General features: G+C 43.8%; 1 protein-coding gene across 1 annotated transcript; it reads left to right on the top strand.

Moving 5' to 3' along the window:
* LOC8054824 (probable indole-3-pyruvate monooxygenase YUCCA9) lies at nucleotides 12,269-21,325 on the top strand. Its single transcript, XM_021464347.1, has 3 exons — nucleotides 12,269-12,325; nucleotides 18,430-19,503; nucleotides 20,493-21,325. The coding sequence occupies exons 1-3, from the start codon at nucleotides 12,269-12,271 to the stop codon at nucleotides 20,661-20,663; spliced, it is 1,302 nt and encodes a 433-aa protein (XP_021320022.1). The 3' UTR covers nucleotides 20,664-21,325.

Genomic DNA, 21,372 nt, shown 5'->3' with positions numbered 1-21,372 from the left:
TGGAGGGAGCAGTGGCTAGCAGGCAGCGCGACAGACATGGCAGAGGCTGCTCTAGCGCCCGTGCTGCTCTCGTGTGGCGGTGAGTTGGGGCGCGCCCGCCCAAAGGACAAGAGAGGGAGACACACCACTAGAGGAGAGAGGGAGAAGTGTCGCTCGCTCGCTGGAGCTTCGGCCACGGTCGTAGATCCACCCACCGCGGAGTGTCGTGGTGGAGGCCCGAGGATGCAGTTGTATCCCATGTGCTCACGCTTGCCGAACGAGGGCATGCCTAAGGTGATTGGGGCTCGCCGGAGAGGGCTGGGGCGCGCTGCGAGTAGGGAAGGTGGCCTCGCCAGAGGGGAGTAAGCTGTGCCACAAGAAGGGAAGGTCGTACGGGAAGGGGAGGTAGTATGACACGGAGAGGAACGAGTGGATGGTCGTCCTGTTGGGCCAACTGAATGGAGACCGAGGGAAGAATATGAGTGTCTAATCAAATATGAGGTTTGCAGCCCTGCTGGTGTGATGTTTTCGGTCTGGGCACTCATATTTAGCAATTAGGGCTGGAGTTGCTCTTAATAAACATAACAAGGGCGTGTCATATCTTATGCGGGCCCTACTTTAAGGTTCTTGGGGGCTAATGCCCTTAGAGTTGCAAATACAAAGTTTTGCACCCATCTTATCCATGTCCGCGTCTAATATAAGGAGCAATATCATTTTTTTTAGGGTAAACAGGAGGGGTTAAAGACCCCCTACTGTGCTTTTATTGATTAAGGAGCAATATCATGTGAACAGTATTTTGATTGATTCTAGGCAAGGTCACGATCGGAACATCCAACGGACAGGGCTTATCCGAAGCGCGCGTGAATGTTTGGTGATCGATGACCGCCTCCGGCAATATATATCGCCTTGTTTAAGTTTGACATCGAATTTTTGATCATATACATTGAGCATTAAATATAGATAAAAATAAAAATTAATTGCACAGTTATCTGTAATTTGTAAGATAAATCTTTTGAGCCTAGTTACTCTGTGATTGGACAATGTTTGTCAAATAAAAACAAAAGTGTTTCGCTAACAAGGCCAACCTCAGGCAATAATATCAATCACCGTCATATATGCATGCATGCACAGTGCAATCACTTCTCAAGGTATGCAGTGGGCATCCAAAAATCATCTCATCTGCATCACTGCACGCTTGTCCATATCCTGTTTGTCGCTTGACCTACCGTAGTACGAAACATTACGTGCATGATGACGATTTGACGACGCATGCACAGCACAAAACTGCATCCCGGCAGCTTTGTTTAGTGGCAGTTTACATGTACTCAAAAATCCAAAAATTTACAAAATTCTTTATCATATCAAATCTTACGGTACATACATATGTAACATTAAATATAGATTAGAAAATAACTAATTATATAGTTTATCTGTAAATCACGAGACTAGTTTTTTAAGACTATTTAATCTATAATTGAACAATGTTAGTCAAATACAAACGAAAGTGTTGTAGTATCAAAATCCTAAATGATTTTGCATCTAAACAAATTCGGATCAAAACCATACTCTGCACGTTAATTAGATTGGGATTAGGAAATTTCTTTGTGCAGGTGACATGGGAGCGTGTTCTCGCTTGAAAAGTTATTGCTAAAAAATTATATATTATGAGAGAAAAATAATATTATTTATAGAAAAAGGAAATCCAGCTAATGAAGTCGAATTCAAGCGCATAACGTCGTTGGAGACTTGTGCCTTAGTTCACCAAAAAACCAAAAACTTTTTAAGATTTTTTATCACATCGAATCTTGTGACACATGCATGGAACACTAAACATAGACGAAAATAAAAATTAATTGTACAAAATCGCGAGATGGATCTTTTAAACCTAGATACTCTATAATTGGACAATGTGAATTATTACTGTTTGATTTGATGATTCCCCCACTTGTTTCCCGTGTATTGTATTCAAGCGCACAAGTTTTCAAGATTTCTCGTCACATCAAATCTTGCGTCACATGCATGAAGCATTAAATATAGACGAAATCAGAAACTAATTACACACTTTATCTGTGAATCGCGAGATGAATCTTTTGATCCTATTTAATCTATATGATTGGACAATATTTGCCACAAACAAACAAAAGTGTTCAAAAAAAAACCAAGGTCGTTGTTGGTGTATTCAGAGTGGCATGATCATATGCGCACGAGACCAGGATCCTGCAGGAAGCGTGAAGACAGACACGACCTTGCGACGAGGCACGTCGAGGCTGACCTCGTACGACTCCGTGACTGCCCACTGATTCTCCTTGCTCTTGTACTCAAGGTCATGCACGAAGACGTGCGCGACGCCAGGTCGCGCTCTGCCAACGACGGGCCAGCTCACGATCCGCCGCCGCAGCCTGCGCTTATTGTCGCCGCCGCCGCCCACCGGAATAGCGTCGTCCAGGAGGTCGGCGACGCACAGGGAGGAGCACGACGCGTCCTCGTCCTTCTCCCACCTCCAGCCGCCGTCTGTCGACAGCGGGAACTTGAGAGTCCACGTCGTGAGCGCCACCGTCACCTCCTCGCCGCCGTCCATGCATACGAGCTTGATGGTCTCCGTGTCCAAGCAGCGCACGGAACGGTACTCCGTCGAGTCAAAAGGTCTGTGGCCGCATACCACGGGCAACGGGATGAAGGTGAACACCAAGCCGTCCTCCTCGTCGTCGTCGTCGTCGTCGTCGCCGGCGGCCGTGCCGGCGGTGCTGCTGCTGATGTTGTTGCAGACCAAGATCCCTGCCCACAGGTCTACCCAGCAAAGGGAGGTGCTTGAGACGGCGAACACCGTCCCAGCATTGAAATTGAAGAAGTCGTATTCATCATCAGGAACCGGGAGAGGGAGCATCACCTCCTTCCGTATCCACTGGTGGGCACCGGCACGCGAGCCGCCGTCGCCGGAGCCGGAGCGGGGCGAGCACCACGTGAACAGGGTGGCCTTGTTCGTTGGAAAGCCGCGATCAGTACTATGACGGTAGAGCTCGGCGAGGAGGTAGCCGCCGTCGTCGTCGGTGCGTAGGACGGCGACCCCGGCCGACGCGATGGGGTGGTGCGGCGAGTAGTTGTCGTCGTCCCTGAGCCAGTTGGCCGGCAGTGTTGGCACGACGGCGACGGATTTGGCGCGGGTGTTGAGCACCAGGTAGCACCCTGGCAGGTGGCGCCAGGAGTGAAAAAAACTGTAGCAGTCGCCCAGGCAGAGCGCGAGGAGGTCGTCGTGAGCGCTCGCGATGAAGCCGGTGGTGGCGCAATGCTCCGGTGGCCAAGAGACACGAAGCGTCAGGGAGTTGACGGCGGGGGCGGCGGCGAGCTGCTGAGGAAGGACAGGGTCGACGCCGTCCAGCAGCCTGCGGTAGTAGCCGACGTCGTGCCAGCCTGCGCGTGCGAAGGTCACCGGCTCCCTGCGCCACCCGCTGCCGGTGGTGGTGGTGGTGCGGGAGCGGGAGGCCTTGAGCTCGCGAAGGATCTCGTGCCGCGTCTGGTGGCATCCTGCAGGTGTCTTGTCGATGATCTCTTTTACTTCGTCGATGAAGTTCACGCGGCGGTGGAACAAGACGTCCATGGTTAGGTTGGTTCTGCTGCGGCCGGATCGGAGTTGCGCGCGAGATCGATGTGAACCAGACAGCGGCAACTCGATCGATGTGATTCCACCTAGACTTGCAATCGAAATATATAGGAGTAGTTTGCTATCTGAAATCCGGATCGGTTTCGGATGATGGATTGGAAAACGGAAAACCTCACGGGCAAACCCATGAGGCCATGACCGAGTCTGTTACGGTGTTACCATATGCAACGATGCTGGTCCTCCAACTCTGGATTTGTTCCTCTTTCGTCGCACAAAAAAAAAAAAAAACTCTGGATTTGTTCCGGGACCTGTGCGGACTCTGCCCCAATAACCGTGCTGCGCCTTGAAAAAAAAAATGATAACCATAGGTACATCTGCCGTGCCCAGCTGTTATTGGCGTGGGTGGGGATAAATCCATGCCTGTCCCGGCCCAAATTCATATTATCATCTCACCTTCTATAATCTTACTAACAGTACTAAATAATGATCAATTTTTTTTACACTCATTGTTTTGACTTGAACTAGCTTGCTAGTTTATAGTGCTACTCCCTCCGGACAACTTTTTTAGGCGTTTCGTCATTTTTCAATTAGGGCCTGTTTAGATTGGGAACGAAAATTTTTTGGGTGTCATATCGGATGTGTCGGAAGGATGTCGGGAGGGGTTTTTAGAAACTAATAAAAAAACAAATTAAATAGCTCGTCAGGAAACTGCAAGACAAATTTATTAAGCATAATTAATCTATCATTAGCATATGTGGGTTACTGTAGCACTTAAGGCTAATCATGGAGTAACTAGGCTTAAAAGATTCGTCTCGCGATTCTTAACTAAACTGTGTAATTAGTTTATTTTTTTATCTACATTTAATGTTCCATGCATATGTCCAAAGATTCGATGGGATGGATGAAAAAATTTTGGGTAGGGAACTAAACAGGCCTTAGGTTGTCTCCAATAGGAGACCCATTTGAGAACCCAAACCCAAAATGGGTCTCCAACACAATACCTATAGCCTCCAACAGAGTACCTATATAGAAAACCCATTTTAGGTATCAGGAGAGGCATAACCCAAATTTGGGTATTCTCTCTCCTCGAGACCCATTTGCAGAGAGTGTTTTCTTTTAGGTCTCGTTGCTGGAGAAGACTAAAAATAGGTATGGAACCTTTTACCTGTAGCGCTACCAAAGGATAAATGGGTCTTGTATTTTAGGTGATGATTGTTGGAGATAGTCTTAGGCAACTATCTTGGGCGCCGGTAGCATGAACGAGGCAACGATGCTTTGGAAATCCTACTGCATTCAATGTGGGTGTCGTTGGGTGTGCATGCTGGCCGAGAATCGAAGAGTTTGCATGCAGAAGACTCGAAGAGACGTGTGCGTGCCCAACGCTGCTATTTGAACTCCTGCTAGCTTCTTTCTTGGGGTCGTGTATTCTCTGTCACCATGACAAGTCTTTATAGGTGTGGCGGTTTATAATGGGAAACCATGTATAATATAACTATCAAATATATAAGGACATTAGGAAAGGATTTATTGGAACATTATCAAAATATTTATATTACTTTGTGATCAGCAAATAAAATAGACATGGGAGACAGTGGCTCAGCCATTAAATCTAAAGTTGAAAACGGGACGGGATAGATCCCGTTTCGTCCGCAACCGTATACCGTATTTTCCCGTTCGTTTTCGTTTTTTACGGGATAAACGGAAACGGGACCGAAAACGGGACGGATTAAAACGGGAGCGGGATCGAAAACGGTAGAACGTTTGTCCGTCCGTATTTGCGGAATCCCGTTTTTTACCGGGATATCCCGTTTTCTATCCCGTTTTTCATAAAAACGGGAAAGTAGCCCAACATAGTCCCTAAGCCCAATATAGCCTAAAATGTCTCTTGTCTTATGGGATGTATGGATAATTCATATTTATGTGAATTATGATCTATGGACTATGGATATGTTCTTATGTGATGAATGGATAATTCATATTTGTGTTAATTGTGATCTATGGACTATGGATATGTGGTATTGTATTAATGTGGTCACTAGTCACTGGTCAGTGCATATTTGATATTTGGTATTGCATTTTGGTCTCTGTATTTGCGCTATCATATGCAGCTTTACATGTTCCGGTTCAATTTTTCGTTTACTGCTCGTTTCCGTCTATTTTCCGATCGTATTTACCCGTTTTCGTATTACCGTTTATCCCGCTACCGTTTTCGCTCCCGGTTGTCCGGCTTCCACTTCCGTTTTCGTCTAAAAATATGAAAATGGAAATGATAAAGCGATTTTCCGTTCGTTTCCGTCCGTTTTCAACTTTAATTAAATCTATCAGTACTGTATAGTATTTCATGTATATACATAATAGTCTTTCAGTCTTTTGTATAAAATTTAGGTATGGCGGCTGCCGTACCTTGCCAGATAGCTGCCTCCGCCCCTGAGTCCAGCCGAAGGCCATGGAAGAGATGGCCGAGTGTTAGTTCGTGGTGTCGACTATGTGCCAGACTCCTTCGACGGAAGCGACGACGAGGACCTAGGCGATGATGAGGTTGTATCTGTGCTTATCACTTCGTATTCCCCTACATGGCTTCATGCATGAATTAAATGAAAGAGTATCCGACTCTATAGCAGCCGTATTGAGCCAAGAGCATTTAATCTCCTCCTTGGTATGTGAGATTTGCTTGTGTACGCCTAAAGAAAGCTGCCCGGAGGGAGTATTTATAAGGCTAGTCTCAATGCATACTTTCATGACACAGTTACCAAGAATATAAACTAGGTAACCGAACCATATGAGTTTCATGGGGATGAAACTCCTCTCTCATCTGATGAAACTCCTTCATTTAATGATTCTGTCAAGTCAGCATTTTTCCTTATGTGGCACCCTATTTAATGTGCATGACACTCTATGAAACATGCATTAAGACTGGCCTAAATGTGAGCTCAATGTAAAAGCTAAAAACCCTGGAATGAAACATCGCTTTCAAATCTAAAAATTTTAGCAAAACTAATCATTTTTTTAGAAAAAATATTACTCTCTCCGTCCCTTTTTAACTGACTTTATTCTTAACTTTGACTAAATATATACACAAAATTATTAATATATATGATATCAATTTTACTAATATTTCTATATATAAGTCAAACTTAACAAATTTTTGACTAGTAGGAATACCATAATAGCATTTAAAAGGGATAGACAGAATACTTGGTACAACAATGAGCTAGTACTTTATAGATACCGGTTTGTCCATATCTAATATGGGCCCTGCTTTAAAAATCAAAAGGTAAAATTTATTGCATTAACACCTTAATTTTTTCACAAAATTGTCTGAAATTAGTTGGAGATGACTGGCTGTAAATGGACGGCCATTTTTTGTGAAGATTGGTGTGACGGGATGTATATGTACGTGAACCCTCCCTACATCAAAAACTGGACCCTAGAATTTAAAATCCTGTATTTACACCTTAAATTATATCACGGTTAAGGCCTTGTTTAGTTGCGAAAAAATTTCAGATTTCGGCACGGTAGTATTTTCATTTTTATTTGACAAATATTATCTAATCATGGACTAATTAGGCTCAAAAGATTCATCTCGTGATTTACAGACAAACTGTACAATTAGTTTTTATTTTCATCTATATCTAATGCTTCATGCATGTGCTCCAAGATTTGATGTGACGGAGAATCTTGAAAATTTTTTAGTTTTCAGGGTGAATTAAACAAGGCCTAACTAAAATTTGCTGCATATGACGCAATAAATATAGTAGTCGATACTTTGTGCAAATTACTGTAGTAAAATCAACACGTGCGCCCCACGGTGGATGGAATCTCAAAGCTAAAACAAACCTTGCATCATTTGATCCACTCTTCCCTCTCATTGGATGAAATCTCAAAAGTTGGAGATGAAGCAAGCAGAAGATGCTATTCGAATTGAAAGAGGTCGCGTGAGTCCCAAATGATTGAACAGTCACCTCTCCCCTCCCCTCTCTATGACTACTGGGCCAGGCTTTGTCTTTGGCCGGAAAACGCCAGAACCTCATCGGGCGTTGGATGATAAATCCACGGCGGAGGAGTGTGCCTGCAGGTTGGCAATTGTACATACGTCAGAAACAGTGTCTTTACAGGGTCCGTTGGAGAGTTTTTTTTTCCACCTTATTCATATGACAGTTTTAAGGGAAAGATAATTTTTTTTCCCAGGTGGAGTCGGGCTAAGATATATTGATTAAATAAGTATATATTTAATGACACTACACCACAGCCCAAAATTAACGTCACTTGGGGGTCGTTAAAAATGATGATTTAACGTTGGAAGGTTAGACGTAAAAAATTCGTAATGGATGGTCTGTCGCTATATCTCATTTTGATCACGGACCGTCGGTTGTTAATTCTTTTTAACTTTAACGTCGGATGGTGCGTCATTATATCCAACTTTTAACGACCCACCGTACGTCACAATATTCGGCTCCACTCGCGCGCACCAAAATAAAATGCTTCCCGCCTAACCTTTTAACATGGACCCACTTATCAGAAAAAAAATGGAACCCGCCATTCCAGCCCGCCAAGCGGCCAGCCCATTTCCTCTCCTCTCTCCTGGGCGCTCAGCCTGAAACCCCTAACCCCCCGCGCACTCTCCCAGTCTCCCTGCCACACAGCCGCCAGCACCTGCTCCCGGCCGGCCGCGCGCCCCCGGCCCCGTCACCGCCCGCCGCCAGCACCAGCTCCCGGCCGGCCCCTGTCACCGCGCGCCCCCGGCCCCCGTCACCGCCCCCTGCAGCAGACGACCGCCCCCGGGCCCCGTCCCCCCCACCCCCGCCGCCGCCAGCACCCGCTCCCGGCTGGCCTTTGTCGCTGCGCGCCCCCGGCCCCCTTCACCGCCCCCTGCAGCAGGCCCCCGGCCCCTATCGTTGACGCCGCCTGCAGACGACCGGCCCTTGTCACCGCCCCCGGCCGGCCGCCGGCTGCCGTCACAGATGCCCCAAGGGTGCGCCCCCTCTCTCTGGTACAGGCGCACACATGCTCTGGTGGGAGGGTGCTCTGGCCTGATGGATCTGCTTGTTTCTTTGTGCAGGGAGCCAGCGACCAACAAGAAGGCCAGCATCCAGGTACTATCCTGTATAGATCCGTGCATTTGCTCTTATGTTTTGATGTCTTTTGGTGGAATATTTCTTGATGGATTCGTATGGCATGTTGTGCTTATAGATAGAATAGTCTGCTGGACAGTTCTGAATTTTTACATGTGTTTACATAGTGCTATGTGGCTGATAGTTTGTACTGCTCGAATAGGATGCTAAAAATAAGATCCGTGCATTTGCCCGCATTTTTGGTTAATTTATTTGGATTTGACAGATCTGCAAATAAAATGGTATTTTAATTTTTGTTTACCTGCTAGTATGTGTGCTGCTAATTAGTACATAAGTTCCTTGTTCATGTGCAAGCTGAGAAGAAGTCCCTTTTTCTTATTGAATCTTGAAACCATATTACTATTATAGTTCTTTAAGATGTAAGCTTGTTTTTTCTGTACATATTTGAGATTTGTTACCTAAATCATCGATCTATGGTTTTCTCTATGGTAGCCAACAAGAAGAAGTAGCTCCTTGGATCTTTGCCCTAAGAAAAGCCGTAGCAGCTACAGACACCTTCTCACCAAGCATTAGGAGCCAGCTCGTGGATTAGACTTAGGAGTATCATCAGGTAAAGTGCTCTCTACCGCTTCACTACAGTTGTTGATGCTTGTCTTCCATGGAATCTTATGTTGAATGCGATTGACGATATGTATGCACAATGTGCTTGAATTTGATGCCATGATCTACTTTTGTGTTTATATTTTTAGAGTCTATTTGGTCAACTTCTGGTTGTCCCTAGTAAAAGCTGATGGATAAATCTTGGATTGATGATGATGCTAGGTAAATACAGTGAGTTAACAAATACTGAAAAGGGTATACATAGATAGAGTGGCTTTTTAACATAAAACTATCATGTAGGCACGACAAGGCATATTTGCAGGGGGTGAACCGTTTTTTAGCTTTTGCATTTAGTAATGCAGCTGTGGGTAGCAAGATACTATGTCCTTGTAGAAAGTGCTCCAACTCTTTTTGGAATGAGGCTAGTGAAGTCTGTGAACACCTAATTTGTGATGGGTTCCTAAAAGGATATAGAACATGGAATTTGCATGGAGAACTCACCTCTTCTGTGAATCATGAGAATTGTGACAGTGACGGTGATGGAGATGGTGTTGAGGTTATGGATGAGTCTGATGAAGATGATGACATCTCTGGTTTGCTTAGGGACTTAGCTGGTGGCTTAGATGATAGAGGTGATTTTGAGGACAATAGTCCTGCTCTAGATCCTTGTGAGGAGCTAGTTGCCATTCAAAAGTTGGTCGAAGAAAATAGCAAGGAACTATACCCTACTTGCAAGAAATATACCCAACTCCGATTTCTTATTAGATTACTACACATCAAACTCCTTGGAGGATGGCCTGATAAATCTTTTAACTTGCTGCTAGACCTACTCAATGATGCACTCCCTGATGGTTCAGCACTAGCGAAAACCTTTTATGAAGCTAAGAAATTGGTGAAATCCATAGGAATTGGGTATATTAGTATTCATGTGTGTGAAAATGATTGCATTCTCTATTGGAAGGAGAACATAAATTTGAATTCATGTCCAAAGTGTAAGGCTTCACGGTGGAAATCAACAAGAAAGACTCTAGACGGGAAACATGTATATAATGTTCCCAAGAAGGTTCTTCGCTACTTTCCAATAAAGAAGTGTCTCCAAAGGTTATTTATGTCCTCTAAAACAGCAAGCCTGACGAGGTGGCATGATGAAGACCGGAAAAAAGATGGGCTCCTAAGGCATCCTGCAGATTCCCCTCTATGGGAGGACTTCGATAAAAAAGCATCCAATCTTTGCTGCAGATAGCCGTAATATTCGTCTTGCATTTGCCACCGATGGCTTCAATCCATTTAGAACAATGAATAATAGCTACAGCATTTGGCCTGGTATTTGTATACCCTACAATTTCCCACCTTCAATGTGCATGAAACAATCAAATTTCATCTTGTCTTTTCTGACTCCTGGGAAAGATTCTCCTTGTGGTGATTTTGATCTCTTTTGTCAGCCACTTGTCAATGACTTGTTAGATATGTTTGAAAATGGTGTTAGAACTTATGATGCTTCTAGGGATGAGTACTTCCAGTTACGAGCAGCGGTATTGTGGACTATTACTGATTTCCCAGGTCTAGGATATGTGTCTGGTTCTGTCACATCTGGTGAAGCAGCATGTCCTGATTGCCACTTGTTTACTGATTCAATTAGACTTGGTAATGGTACCAAGACTTGCTATCTGGGTCATAGGAGATTCTTGCATGAAAATCATCCATTTAGGTTTGATGCCAATAAATTTGGTGGTAAAACTGAGTTCAGACCTGCACCTAAACCACTTTCTGGAGAGGAAATTTTGGAGTGCACTAAAGACCTTAGTACTAATTTTGGCAAGGATCCATTTGGGAAGAAACCAGCAAGAAAGAAACGCAAGGAAGGTGAACCATTAGTCATTTTCAAAAGAAGATCTATTTGGTTCAACCTTCCATATTGGAAAGATTTGATGTTGCGACATAATTTTGACTTTATGCACATAGGCAAAAATGTCAGTGAAAGTTTAGTGAACACGTTCTTGGGCACTGTTGGGAAGTCAAAGGATAATTTGAATTCTCGCTTAGATCTTCAAGCTCTAGGTCTTAGAACCGATCTTCACCCAATTGAAGTAGAGGACCAATTTTATTTACCACCAGCACCCTACTCAATGAGTCCTGATGAGATGAAATTATTTTGTCAAGTACTAAAAGGGGTGAAGTTTCCTGATGGTTATGCATCCGATATACGACATAATGTACATGTCAATGAGAGGAAGGTATTCGGGCTTAAGAGTCATGAGAGCCACATTATTCTACAACATTTGCTGCCACTTGCTGTGAGAAAAATACTACCAGAAATAGTCAGTGCGGGAGTGATTCGTATATCCAACTTTTTCAAGAAACTTTCTACCCCTGTCATTCGAATAAGTGATATGGATAGTCTACAGGCTGACATAGCTGAAACCTTGAGCCTGCTTGAGACTATATTTCTTCCATCTTTCTTCGAGATTATGGTACACTTGATGGTACATCTTTCTGCCCAAGCAAAAATAGCTGGTCCAGTCCATTTTCGCAGCATGTGGCCCGTGGAGAGGTACTTATATCTTAGGCCATGTGTCTTACTGAATATGTATACAAACCTACTAGTTATATACCATTATCAATTAATATGCCTGTTATTTATGTCTATAGGTTTCTCATGAGATTAAAGGGTTCTGTACGTACAAAAAGTCATCCTGAGGGATCAATTATGGAGTGGTCTAATTTTACTGGGTGCCTTACACTTTGTGCTCGCTACCTACATGGCGTGGGACAAATTAGCCGTCAACCTAGAATAGAAGAAGATGACTGTACACCTCCTTTCTTCCGTAGCATTGGTCAAGGCTTGGCTGGAAAATGCACATTTTGTTTAGACCACAAGACATGGGTGCAAGCTCATAGATATGTTTTGTTCAACCATGATAACATTGCGCCTTACTTGGAGTAAGTTAGCAAAACCACTTGCATCATATATAATCAAATTCCCCTGCATTCTAAAGTCACAATAACTTTTGCAGCAAGCATGATCAATATCTTTCCTCTATTGGCCATCGAAATAAATGTGACATCAACCGGATGCGTCATGAATCCTTTCATGAGTGGTTAAGGTTGCATGTAAGTGAAAGTAAAACTTAGAACTTGCTATTTGTGATAGATTTTACACATTTTAATAGCAGTCTTTCATAATGACAGGTGGGAGAAATGTGTGAGGAAGCACCAGATGAGATAAAAATTTTGGCCAAGGGGCCAATGTTGAATGTATGCAAGTATAGTAGCTATAGTATTAATGGATTCTGTTTCCACACAGAATCCTATGATAAGGGAAGACCTATTCAAAATAGTGGGGTGGCTGTAGTCGCTGAGGCAGCAACCTTTGATAGGGGCAATAATGATGACAGTACAATAACAAAAAATGTCTACTATGGAATTATAAAGGAAATTATTGAGCTAAATTATCATCACAAAGGAAAAGTGGTTCTTTTCAAGTGTGATTGGGTTGACAACCGTGTGCAGGACAAGTGGGTAAAAACTGATAATTTTGGGGTCACATCTGTTAACTTTAAGCATTTATTCAATACAGGTGAAAAGATATCAGATGAGCCTTTCATTTTAGCATCTCAAGCAATTCAAGTATACTATGTTCCTAAAGTAGTTGATCATGAGTGGGTTGCTGCTGTTCAGTCAAAACAAAGAGATGTGTATGACTTAGATAATTTAGAGAATGAACACATGGATAATAATACTGGATTAGCATGGCCATTATATGATCTAAGTGCAAATGTGACAGTCGACATTGTAAATGGGGTGGTTCCTTCTGTTAGAACTGATATAGATGGAACACTTGTTTTTCCCCAAAAGCCTAAAAAGCCTAGAAAGTAAGTGTTGTTTAAGTGATGCCTATTGCAGATATTTGTTATTGATTGTTTTATTGATCCTTTCCATATAGATTGTTGATGTTTGGGTCATTTTTCAGGAAAACAAATGGCAAGCGCAAGAGGAAGAAGTAACAATGACCAACTAACTGAGTATGAGCAGGATAGGGATGAAAATATTGCACTCAACAACGAGATGCTGGCATCACTTGGAATCCCTCCTATGAATACATGCAAAGAACAACCTAGGAAAAGAGCAAAGGTAATCTCTTATATAAATGGTTCTACTAAAATGATTTTGCTCATTTAATACTGCTGATATCTACTACCTTTTAGAGTACTCGTAAAACATGTGTTGATGCAACCCGGGTTCATAATCTACGGCCAAGGCCACAAACAAGGCATGCAATACATGCGAATGAGCAAGTTGAAGAAGATTTAGCTGAAGAAAATTTAGCTGAAGAAGGTTTATCGGAAGATGATTGGGAATATGAGTCAACTGGCGGTTTTTTATGTGATAATGAAGGTCTTGTATATCACAACAGATTTGGTCAAGTTATTTATAGCAGATTTTTATTATGCCTGCTTCTAATTTCTCTAGTTATTTATAGTAGACTTTCACTGCAATTCACAAGAGAAGAGGAATGGAAGAGGTATCAGTAGATTGGATGAAGTCTTTGCAAGGAAACCTGAAATGCCTAAAATCAAAGTTATGGTCAATGCACATGGTCAGCCCGTTGGTGACAATGCTAGGAGGTTTTCTGGTGCTGTTGGGGTCCGTGTAAGACAGAAAATATCTATTGCTTGTGCTGATTGGAGGCTTGTTGATCCTCACATAAAGGATGAAGTATGGATAGACATGAAGGTATTTCTAGCATGCAATTATTTTCTCACTTCATAGTGCATCCTTTATGGAGCAGCTCTAGTTTTATTTGTAGGCTGCATTGTTTTCTCACTTCATGATTAGAACTCATTTGCTACTTTTTCTCTACACACTAGGAATTCTTTGATATTGATGATAAAGCCTTTGATTGGTTTTTGACTGCTGCTGGAAAGAAATGGAAGGATTTTAAAGCAAACTTGAAGAAACAGTTTTTGAAAGGCGAAATAACAGAAGAAAAAATAAGGACAAAACAAGGCAAAAGACTGAATGATGATGATCGGAACTTTCTCAAAAACCATTGGTCATCTCCAGAATCTGAAGTAAGTACTACCCCTAGTTTCTATTTGCTGGTTACAACCATCTTTGCTACTTGTTGGTTGCTGCTTGTAGTGATCTTTCTCATACAACTGTATCTATCATAGGCACAAACTGAAATTGCCAAAGCAAACCGTGCAAAGTTGTCCATACATCATACAACGGGTAGCAAGAGCTTTGCTTGTAACGGGCATGAACTAGTATGTTAACTATACCTATTTTTCAATATGTAACGTGCTTCATTTCTTAAGTACTAAAAGTAAAACACTTGCAGGCTATTAAACTAGGGCGCCCTCCTCGAAGGGACGAACTCTATATCAAAACACATACAAGAAAAAATGGAATTGCATCGAGGAATGCAGAACCAGTTATAGTAAGTTTTTCTTTGAACAAATATCACCATTTGAAATATAGGTTTTGGCATATTAATAATGATATTCTGTTTGTGTAGAATAAACTTAAGGCAGTTATTGAAGCCCAACCAGAACTTACAGAAAGAACCATCCAAGAAGGCGATGCATTTGCTATTGCCTGTGGAAAAAAGGAACCAAAAGGGCGAGTTCGGGTTTTGGGTCTAGGACCAACTCCCCAAACTATTGGTACACCAGGAGTCAAGGGTTACACACCAACAAGGGTTCAAATGCAAGTTCTAGAATGTAAAAGAAAAGAAAGTCACCAAGCAGCTCTAGAACAACGCATAGCAGAATTAGAAGCTGAATTGGCACGTGAAAGGTCTAATATGGAAAATATCTCCCAGAATGACTCTAACTCACGACACCATGAGGTAAACTATTTGTACATTCTCTAATTGAATTGTCAGTCCTTGATTTTGTCTTGCTCCAAAATGGCTCTAATTCTCCACTTTTATGTCTATAGAGCCCAAGATCTGGAGAAATTTATGTCGAGACACACGATGATGCTGAATTTCATGAAGATGGTGCCTATGCAGATAACTCTAATCAGTATGAATATGTGCTTGTGTGTAGGACCAACTCAGCAACACCAGTCCAGCAGTCTCACCTGTCCGACAGCTCTCCATTTGTGCAGCCCAACACATTTTCTGCAGCCTCATCTATGCAGCGCCCTCACTCTAACCCCATTCATACAACCACAGTTGTTCAGCCCCCTCAGTCTTGCCCCATTTCTACTATCCCAATTGTTCAGTGCCCTCAGTCTAGCCCTGATGGTGCAGGCCCATCAAGGAATGGTGATGCAAATCACACCTCACATGCTGACCTTGTAATGTTCTCATCATTTTTCATTTTGTTTTGCTTCTAGTTCAATGGTGTTTTTTAATGAATACAATTCTCATAAATACATTGTTTAATTCAGATTGGCAAAGAAGTTATACTCCATGCACTCCATAGAGATGAACCTGTGGCCAAGGGAATAGTTATTTCAGTTAATCCTAGCACCATGCACGCAGGACATGCTCTTGGAAGGAAATACTGTGAAGTTGTTATCAGGTTTGTGATGAAAAGGGATGCAAAGCTACCTCGCCCATATCCTGGTGTGCAAGAGATGGCAGATGCCAAGGACCTATCAATTGCATGGCCATATAATAGGGTAACTACACTTGTCATTCTTTGTTGTTTTCATATGTAATGAGTGCCTAGATTTTCTAATCATTGATATGTCTAACAGATCAAGAAATGCAAGCCTAAAAAACCATCGCATGGAACATGTGTGCTATTCTAATTTTTTTCCATCATATAGCTTGTTGAACCTTTGTACATATCTTCAACCTAGAAAACATAGGTGCTACTGATTTGCTTCTTATTTGTTATACTTTATGAGTGTATAGATAGATGGATGCTTGTTTCAAACCATCTTTTCAGATAACATTGAATTAATGTCAGTTAACTGTATGTCCAATGTGCAACCATGGTTTATTTTTATTTTTTTTATGAACCTTTGTCCACTGTTGTGTTCCTTTTTGATGAATTTCAACTTTTATTTATAGGTAGTGGGAAGAAGTAGCTGGAAGTAGAATGCAGCCAATGATTGGATCAAAGTGCTCATCACAACATGTTTTGGTCATTTTAGCTATAATAGATGAAAACTTGGGTTTGACTTACTAGAGGTGGATCATTTTGTAAAGAGTGGAAGCGAACTATGAGACTTGGGTTGTGAAACTAAATACCTCTTGCATTTTGGCCAAGCTTATTTTAGCTTACCTTTTCTATGCCATGAATTGTATGTAAATGGCATGACACATTGTGATATGATGGCTTTAATATAACTTGTGAGCTTTATTTGGTCCAGTTTACATGTGTTTCATGATTATGTATTATATTGTTTGAATGTATGACATGACACTGTTGATTGTATGGTTAACATATGAACAACACATGATATTATGTGGTAAATATTTGTATGCATAGTGACGGACAGTGGGTCGCTATAAATATATATCATCAGTCGATGCGTCGTTATAAGTTTATTAAAAACGGCAGAGAGTCGGTCGTTATATCTTTTACTTAAGGTCAGACGGTCCGACGTTAAATGTCGGTCCGACGTTAAATGTTTATAACGTCGCCACTATTAACGGCTGATATATCTGTCGTTGTAAGTTTATAACGACCGACCATATGACGCTGAAACGGCTTATAACGACCCATCGGGCGATGCTATATTTGGGCTGTGGTGTAGTGTGAGTATTTGAGTAACAGAAAATATTTCATCGGGTATTTGTGCATGCTATGTACATGAGAGATGGTTGAATGCATGCATCTCAAAAAAAAAAAAAACTACCTACACGAGGCAGAGGCCGGCCGGGTAGACAAATTATTAATCTTTGATCACATGGTTAGCGAACATGAACATGCATGTGACCTCTAACGAACACCTTAACTGCCTGTACCGGCCAAATTAACTGAATTTGCTCCTCGATCGGGGAACGAGCTTGTTGGTCAACCATGCATCACAAGGGCCGAAGATCGTACTAGCTGGTGACTAACTAATTATGTTTTTTCTTTCTTAATTTCTGAATCACCATTCATATAATAAATTAACTAATCGTCAACATGCAGATGTTTAATTTCTGCAGGAATCGACCGGCACGACGACACAGCGCCGGCTCCGGAACATGATGATCATGATCCACAGTTTAGGCATGTGCATGCATGCGTCTCTTTTATTGGTTTCCCTACCATCTTACTATATATTGTACTCCCTCTGCAGCTAAAAATGTAATTTAAGATTTGAATTGAACTAAGTCATTTCTTTTAATTTAACAAGATTTATAGAATTGTTGTAACTATGCACTCTTCTCGATCTTAATAAAATAATACGCAAACGTTTTTCGAGAAAAAAAAACAAGATTTATGGTTAACCTAATAACACTTATTTAGAATTACAAATGTTAGTATTATTATATTACTTTTTAAAAAATTAAATTACTTGACTCCAATTACACTTTTTTTGGACTAGGGAGCAGTTACACCAAGTTTCACATGATGCATATTGTGACAACTTTACAAGGTTATTATCCTGGGTCCAGTTTGACATGCATATTCGTGTGATTTGAGTTTCCTCACTTGAATTTTTCTACGCAATCCCAAGTCATGGATCATAGATGGCGTACGTGATTGACGTACGCATGCATGGCCCGTACGTATCCATCCAAGTCACACCATTGTGGTGTGGCATTGTCCATTAGTAGCCGCGAGGGCTTCTGCCGCGTGCGCCGTCGATCATCGTCGTGTCGATGTTTTCCGCAACTGAAAACTGGTACTGGTAGGCCTACCACTACCAGGCGCCGGCCGGCAGCTGACCGCTCGCAGCTGCAGACACATGCATCCATCGAACGAACAAAAAACGCCCGGACGGCGCAATGGAGCACACGTTGTATATATACCAGTACCCTCCTGTCCCAGCAGGTCAGCGGTAGCTGTAGTATTGTAGTAATGTGTGTGTGTATATATACACGTACTCTGCATAGGTAAGGTAGTAGGAGTACAAGCTAAACTTTCAGACATTGGTGCAATGGCCCAACAAGAGGCGGAGGTGGCGGTGGCACCGTCAACCATGGTTGATATGCAGAGCAAGGACGCCGCCGCCGCCAGCCACAGTAACCACCAGCAGCCGCCACCGCCACCGCCGCCGCAGCAGTACTGGGTGAACGGCGCGCTCATCATCGGCGCCGGCCCCGCGGGTCTGGCGGTGGCGGCGTGCCTCCGCGAGCAGGGGGTGCCGTCCGTGGTGCTGGAGCGCGCCGGCTGCATCGCGCCGCTGTGGCAGCACCGCACGTACGCGCGCCTCAAGCTGCACCTCCCCAAGCGCTTCTGCGAGCTGCCCCTGGCGCCCTTCCCGCCGCACTTCCCGGAGTACCCGTCCAGGTCCCACTTCCTCTCCTACCTCCACTCCTACGCGCGCCGCTTCGCCGTGGCGCCGCACTTCCGCGCCACCGTCGCCTCCGCGCGCCGCCACCGCGGGGTCTGGCGCGTCGACGCCCACGTCGCCTCCAGCGACGACGGCGTTGGCGGCGGCGGACGAACCCGACACGTCCAGTACGTCTGCCAGTGGCTCGTCGTCGCCACGGGCGAGAACGCCGAGCCGTTCGTCCCGGACATCGAGGGCCTCCGGCGCTGCATTGTCAGCGCCAGGGCCAGGGCCGGGGCCGCCCCCGTCGTCATGCACGCCGCCGAGTACCGGTCCGGCGAGCACCTGAGGGGAAAGCGCGTGCTCGTCGTCGGCTGCGGCAACTCCGGCATGGAGGTGTGCCTGGACCTCTGCCACCACGGCGCGTCGCCGAGCATGGTGGTGAGGGACGCGGTGCACGTGCTCCCGCGGGAGGTGCTGGGCAGGTCCACGTTCGCCATGTCCGCCGCCATGGCGCGATGGCTCCCGCTCTGGCTGGTGGACAGGGTCCTGCTGGCCATGGCGGCGCTCGCGCTGGGCGACGTGGAGCGCTATGGCCTGCGGAGGCCGGCGGTGGGGCCGCTGGAGATGAAGAAAAGGGAAGGCAGAACACCGGTGCTGGACACCGGCGCGGTCGCCAAGATCAGGTCCGGCCAGATCAAGGTGGTGCCGGAAGTCAGGAGGTTCCTGCCGGGCGGTGCGGGTGCGGCGGTGGGGGTGGCGGCAGAACTCGTGGACGGCTCCGTCGTCGAGGCGGACGCCGTGGTGCTGGCCACCGGCTATCGCAGTAACGTGGCCTCGTGGCTCAAGGTACAGTTTTTTTTTTTCATTTTATATAGAGCAAAGTTTGATTTGTCCCGCGCGCTAGCTAACTTATCGTTTAATAATTTTAAAAAAATTCTTGAACTCGAATATCAAATAACTTAACTTTTGAAATCGAATAAGTTGTCTATTCCTAAAAATAGTCTAGAGTGGTTTTGGTGATGATTTTCTATATTGTGGTATATGGGCCTGATATGTCTTTAGTTTTTTTAATTATTCATGCTATCTTTTCTTGAATATTTGAGTTTTAAAATGATCAATAAAAAAAATGTCAATTTGAAAGTTTAGAACTCTTCAAGCACTATAAATTTGGTATAGAGTGCATCTCCACCTGAGGTTGTTTGAAAAAAAAATTCAAAACTTCAAATTTAATATCAGAACTAAATATTTGGGCCTCTAAATAATCTCAAATAAAAGGTTTTCAACCACAAAGCTACACATCAAATTAAGATTTGTAACTTTGGTGTAGACCATGTCAATGTCCAACGTCATTTGAAAAATAGAACAATATGAATTTTAAAATGTGAGAAATTTAAACAAATATCTAGGACTCTAAACAATGTCATGTGTCAACAATAAAGCTCTAGATTGCATTTAGAGCTACAACTTTAGTATAGATTATGTTAGCATCCTAGGTCATTATAAAAGTAATTATGATTTTTGTAATTTAGAAGCAAGATAGGCCCCACCAATATCTCAGCAAAGCACAACGAAACCATTTTGAAACGGCTAAGAGATATTTTATCCGGTTATGAAAGTTGAGGTAAGTTTGTGGCATTTGAGTTTGAGAGCGCCTTTTAAACTTAGCGACATGTTAAGTAAACCGCTCTTTTACGTGAGATAAAAAAAAGTATTTTTAAACTCTTCTTCTTAATACAATGATATACAATTCTTTGTGTATTTGAGAAAAAAAAATGTAAGATAAAAAAAAAGAAGTTGACTTGGCTCGTTATATGATGGTTTGACTTTTCCAATGATGGGAAGTAAACTTGACAAAAGCAGTAATGCCAATGCAGGGTCAGGTGAACGGTGCTGAAGAGGAATGCCGCGGGCTGTACGCCGTGGGGTTCACGGGGAGGGGGCTCGCCGGGATAGCGGAGGAGGCGATAAGAATAGCCGGCGTGCTGGGCAAGGCGTGGAGCCGGCAGATGGAAATAAACTAGAGGAAGCAGCGCAACAACCCGCATCACCGCTGCCTGTGACCTGTGATGGTTGATGATGCATGCATGTGTACCGGACTAGGAGTAGTAGTTTAGCAATTCGGAGTGACAGTGACAGTGGCTTAATAAACGTCACTAGCTCACTACTAGTACTGTCCATGTACCCTACAAAGGGAAAACATATATCAGCAATGCAATGGAGAAGGTGCCCTCCGATCCGATGGTGAAGGTGCTGGACTTGATGTGGGTGCCACCACCACCAGGGAGCCTCTTCGTTGTGGAGTACCCCTCGACCTTGAGCACGTGCCACTTGGTCACCGTCTTCGGGGAGGACGACGTCGACGTGCTGCCGCCGACGATGTTGCCCATCGGCGTATGAACCGGACAACCGGTGCTGCCGGCCGGCCGCAGCGATATATCAGCAATGCAATGGAGGATCGGAGTGGAAGAGTTGCGCTTAATTTAATGGCCGAAGGGTTTTATGGCGGGGGACACCCATGCAATGCAATGCAAGCCCGTCTGTTGTGAAGTTGTGAACACGTACTGCATCGATCGCACTAGCAGTAATCCTGAAGTTGGGCTGTGTTAAAAGCTGTACAGTAGTCGAGGAGTCAGAGTCACCCTTGTTTCTATTGCGGTGCTGGGCGAGGCGAGATAAAATTCATGCATTATATAATCATCAAAGAAACAAACAAAACTATTTAAAATTATC

The sequence above is a fragment of the Sorghum bicolor genome, chromosome 7 (assembly GCF_000003195.3).
Source record: "Sorghum bicolor cultivar BTx623 chromosome 7, Sorghum_bicolor_NCBIv3, whole genome shotgun sequence".
NCBI classification, from domain to species: domain Eukaryota; kingdom Viridiplantae; phylum Streptophyta; class Magnoliopsida; order Poales; family Poaceae; genus Sorghum; species Sorghum bicolor.
This window is presented reverse-complemented; position numbering and strand designations above follow the sequence as displayed.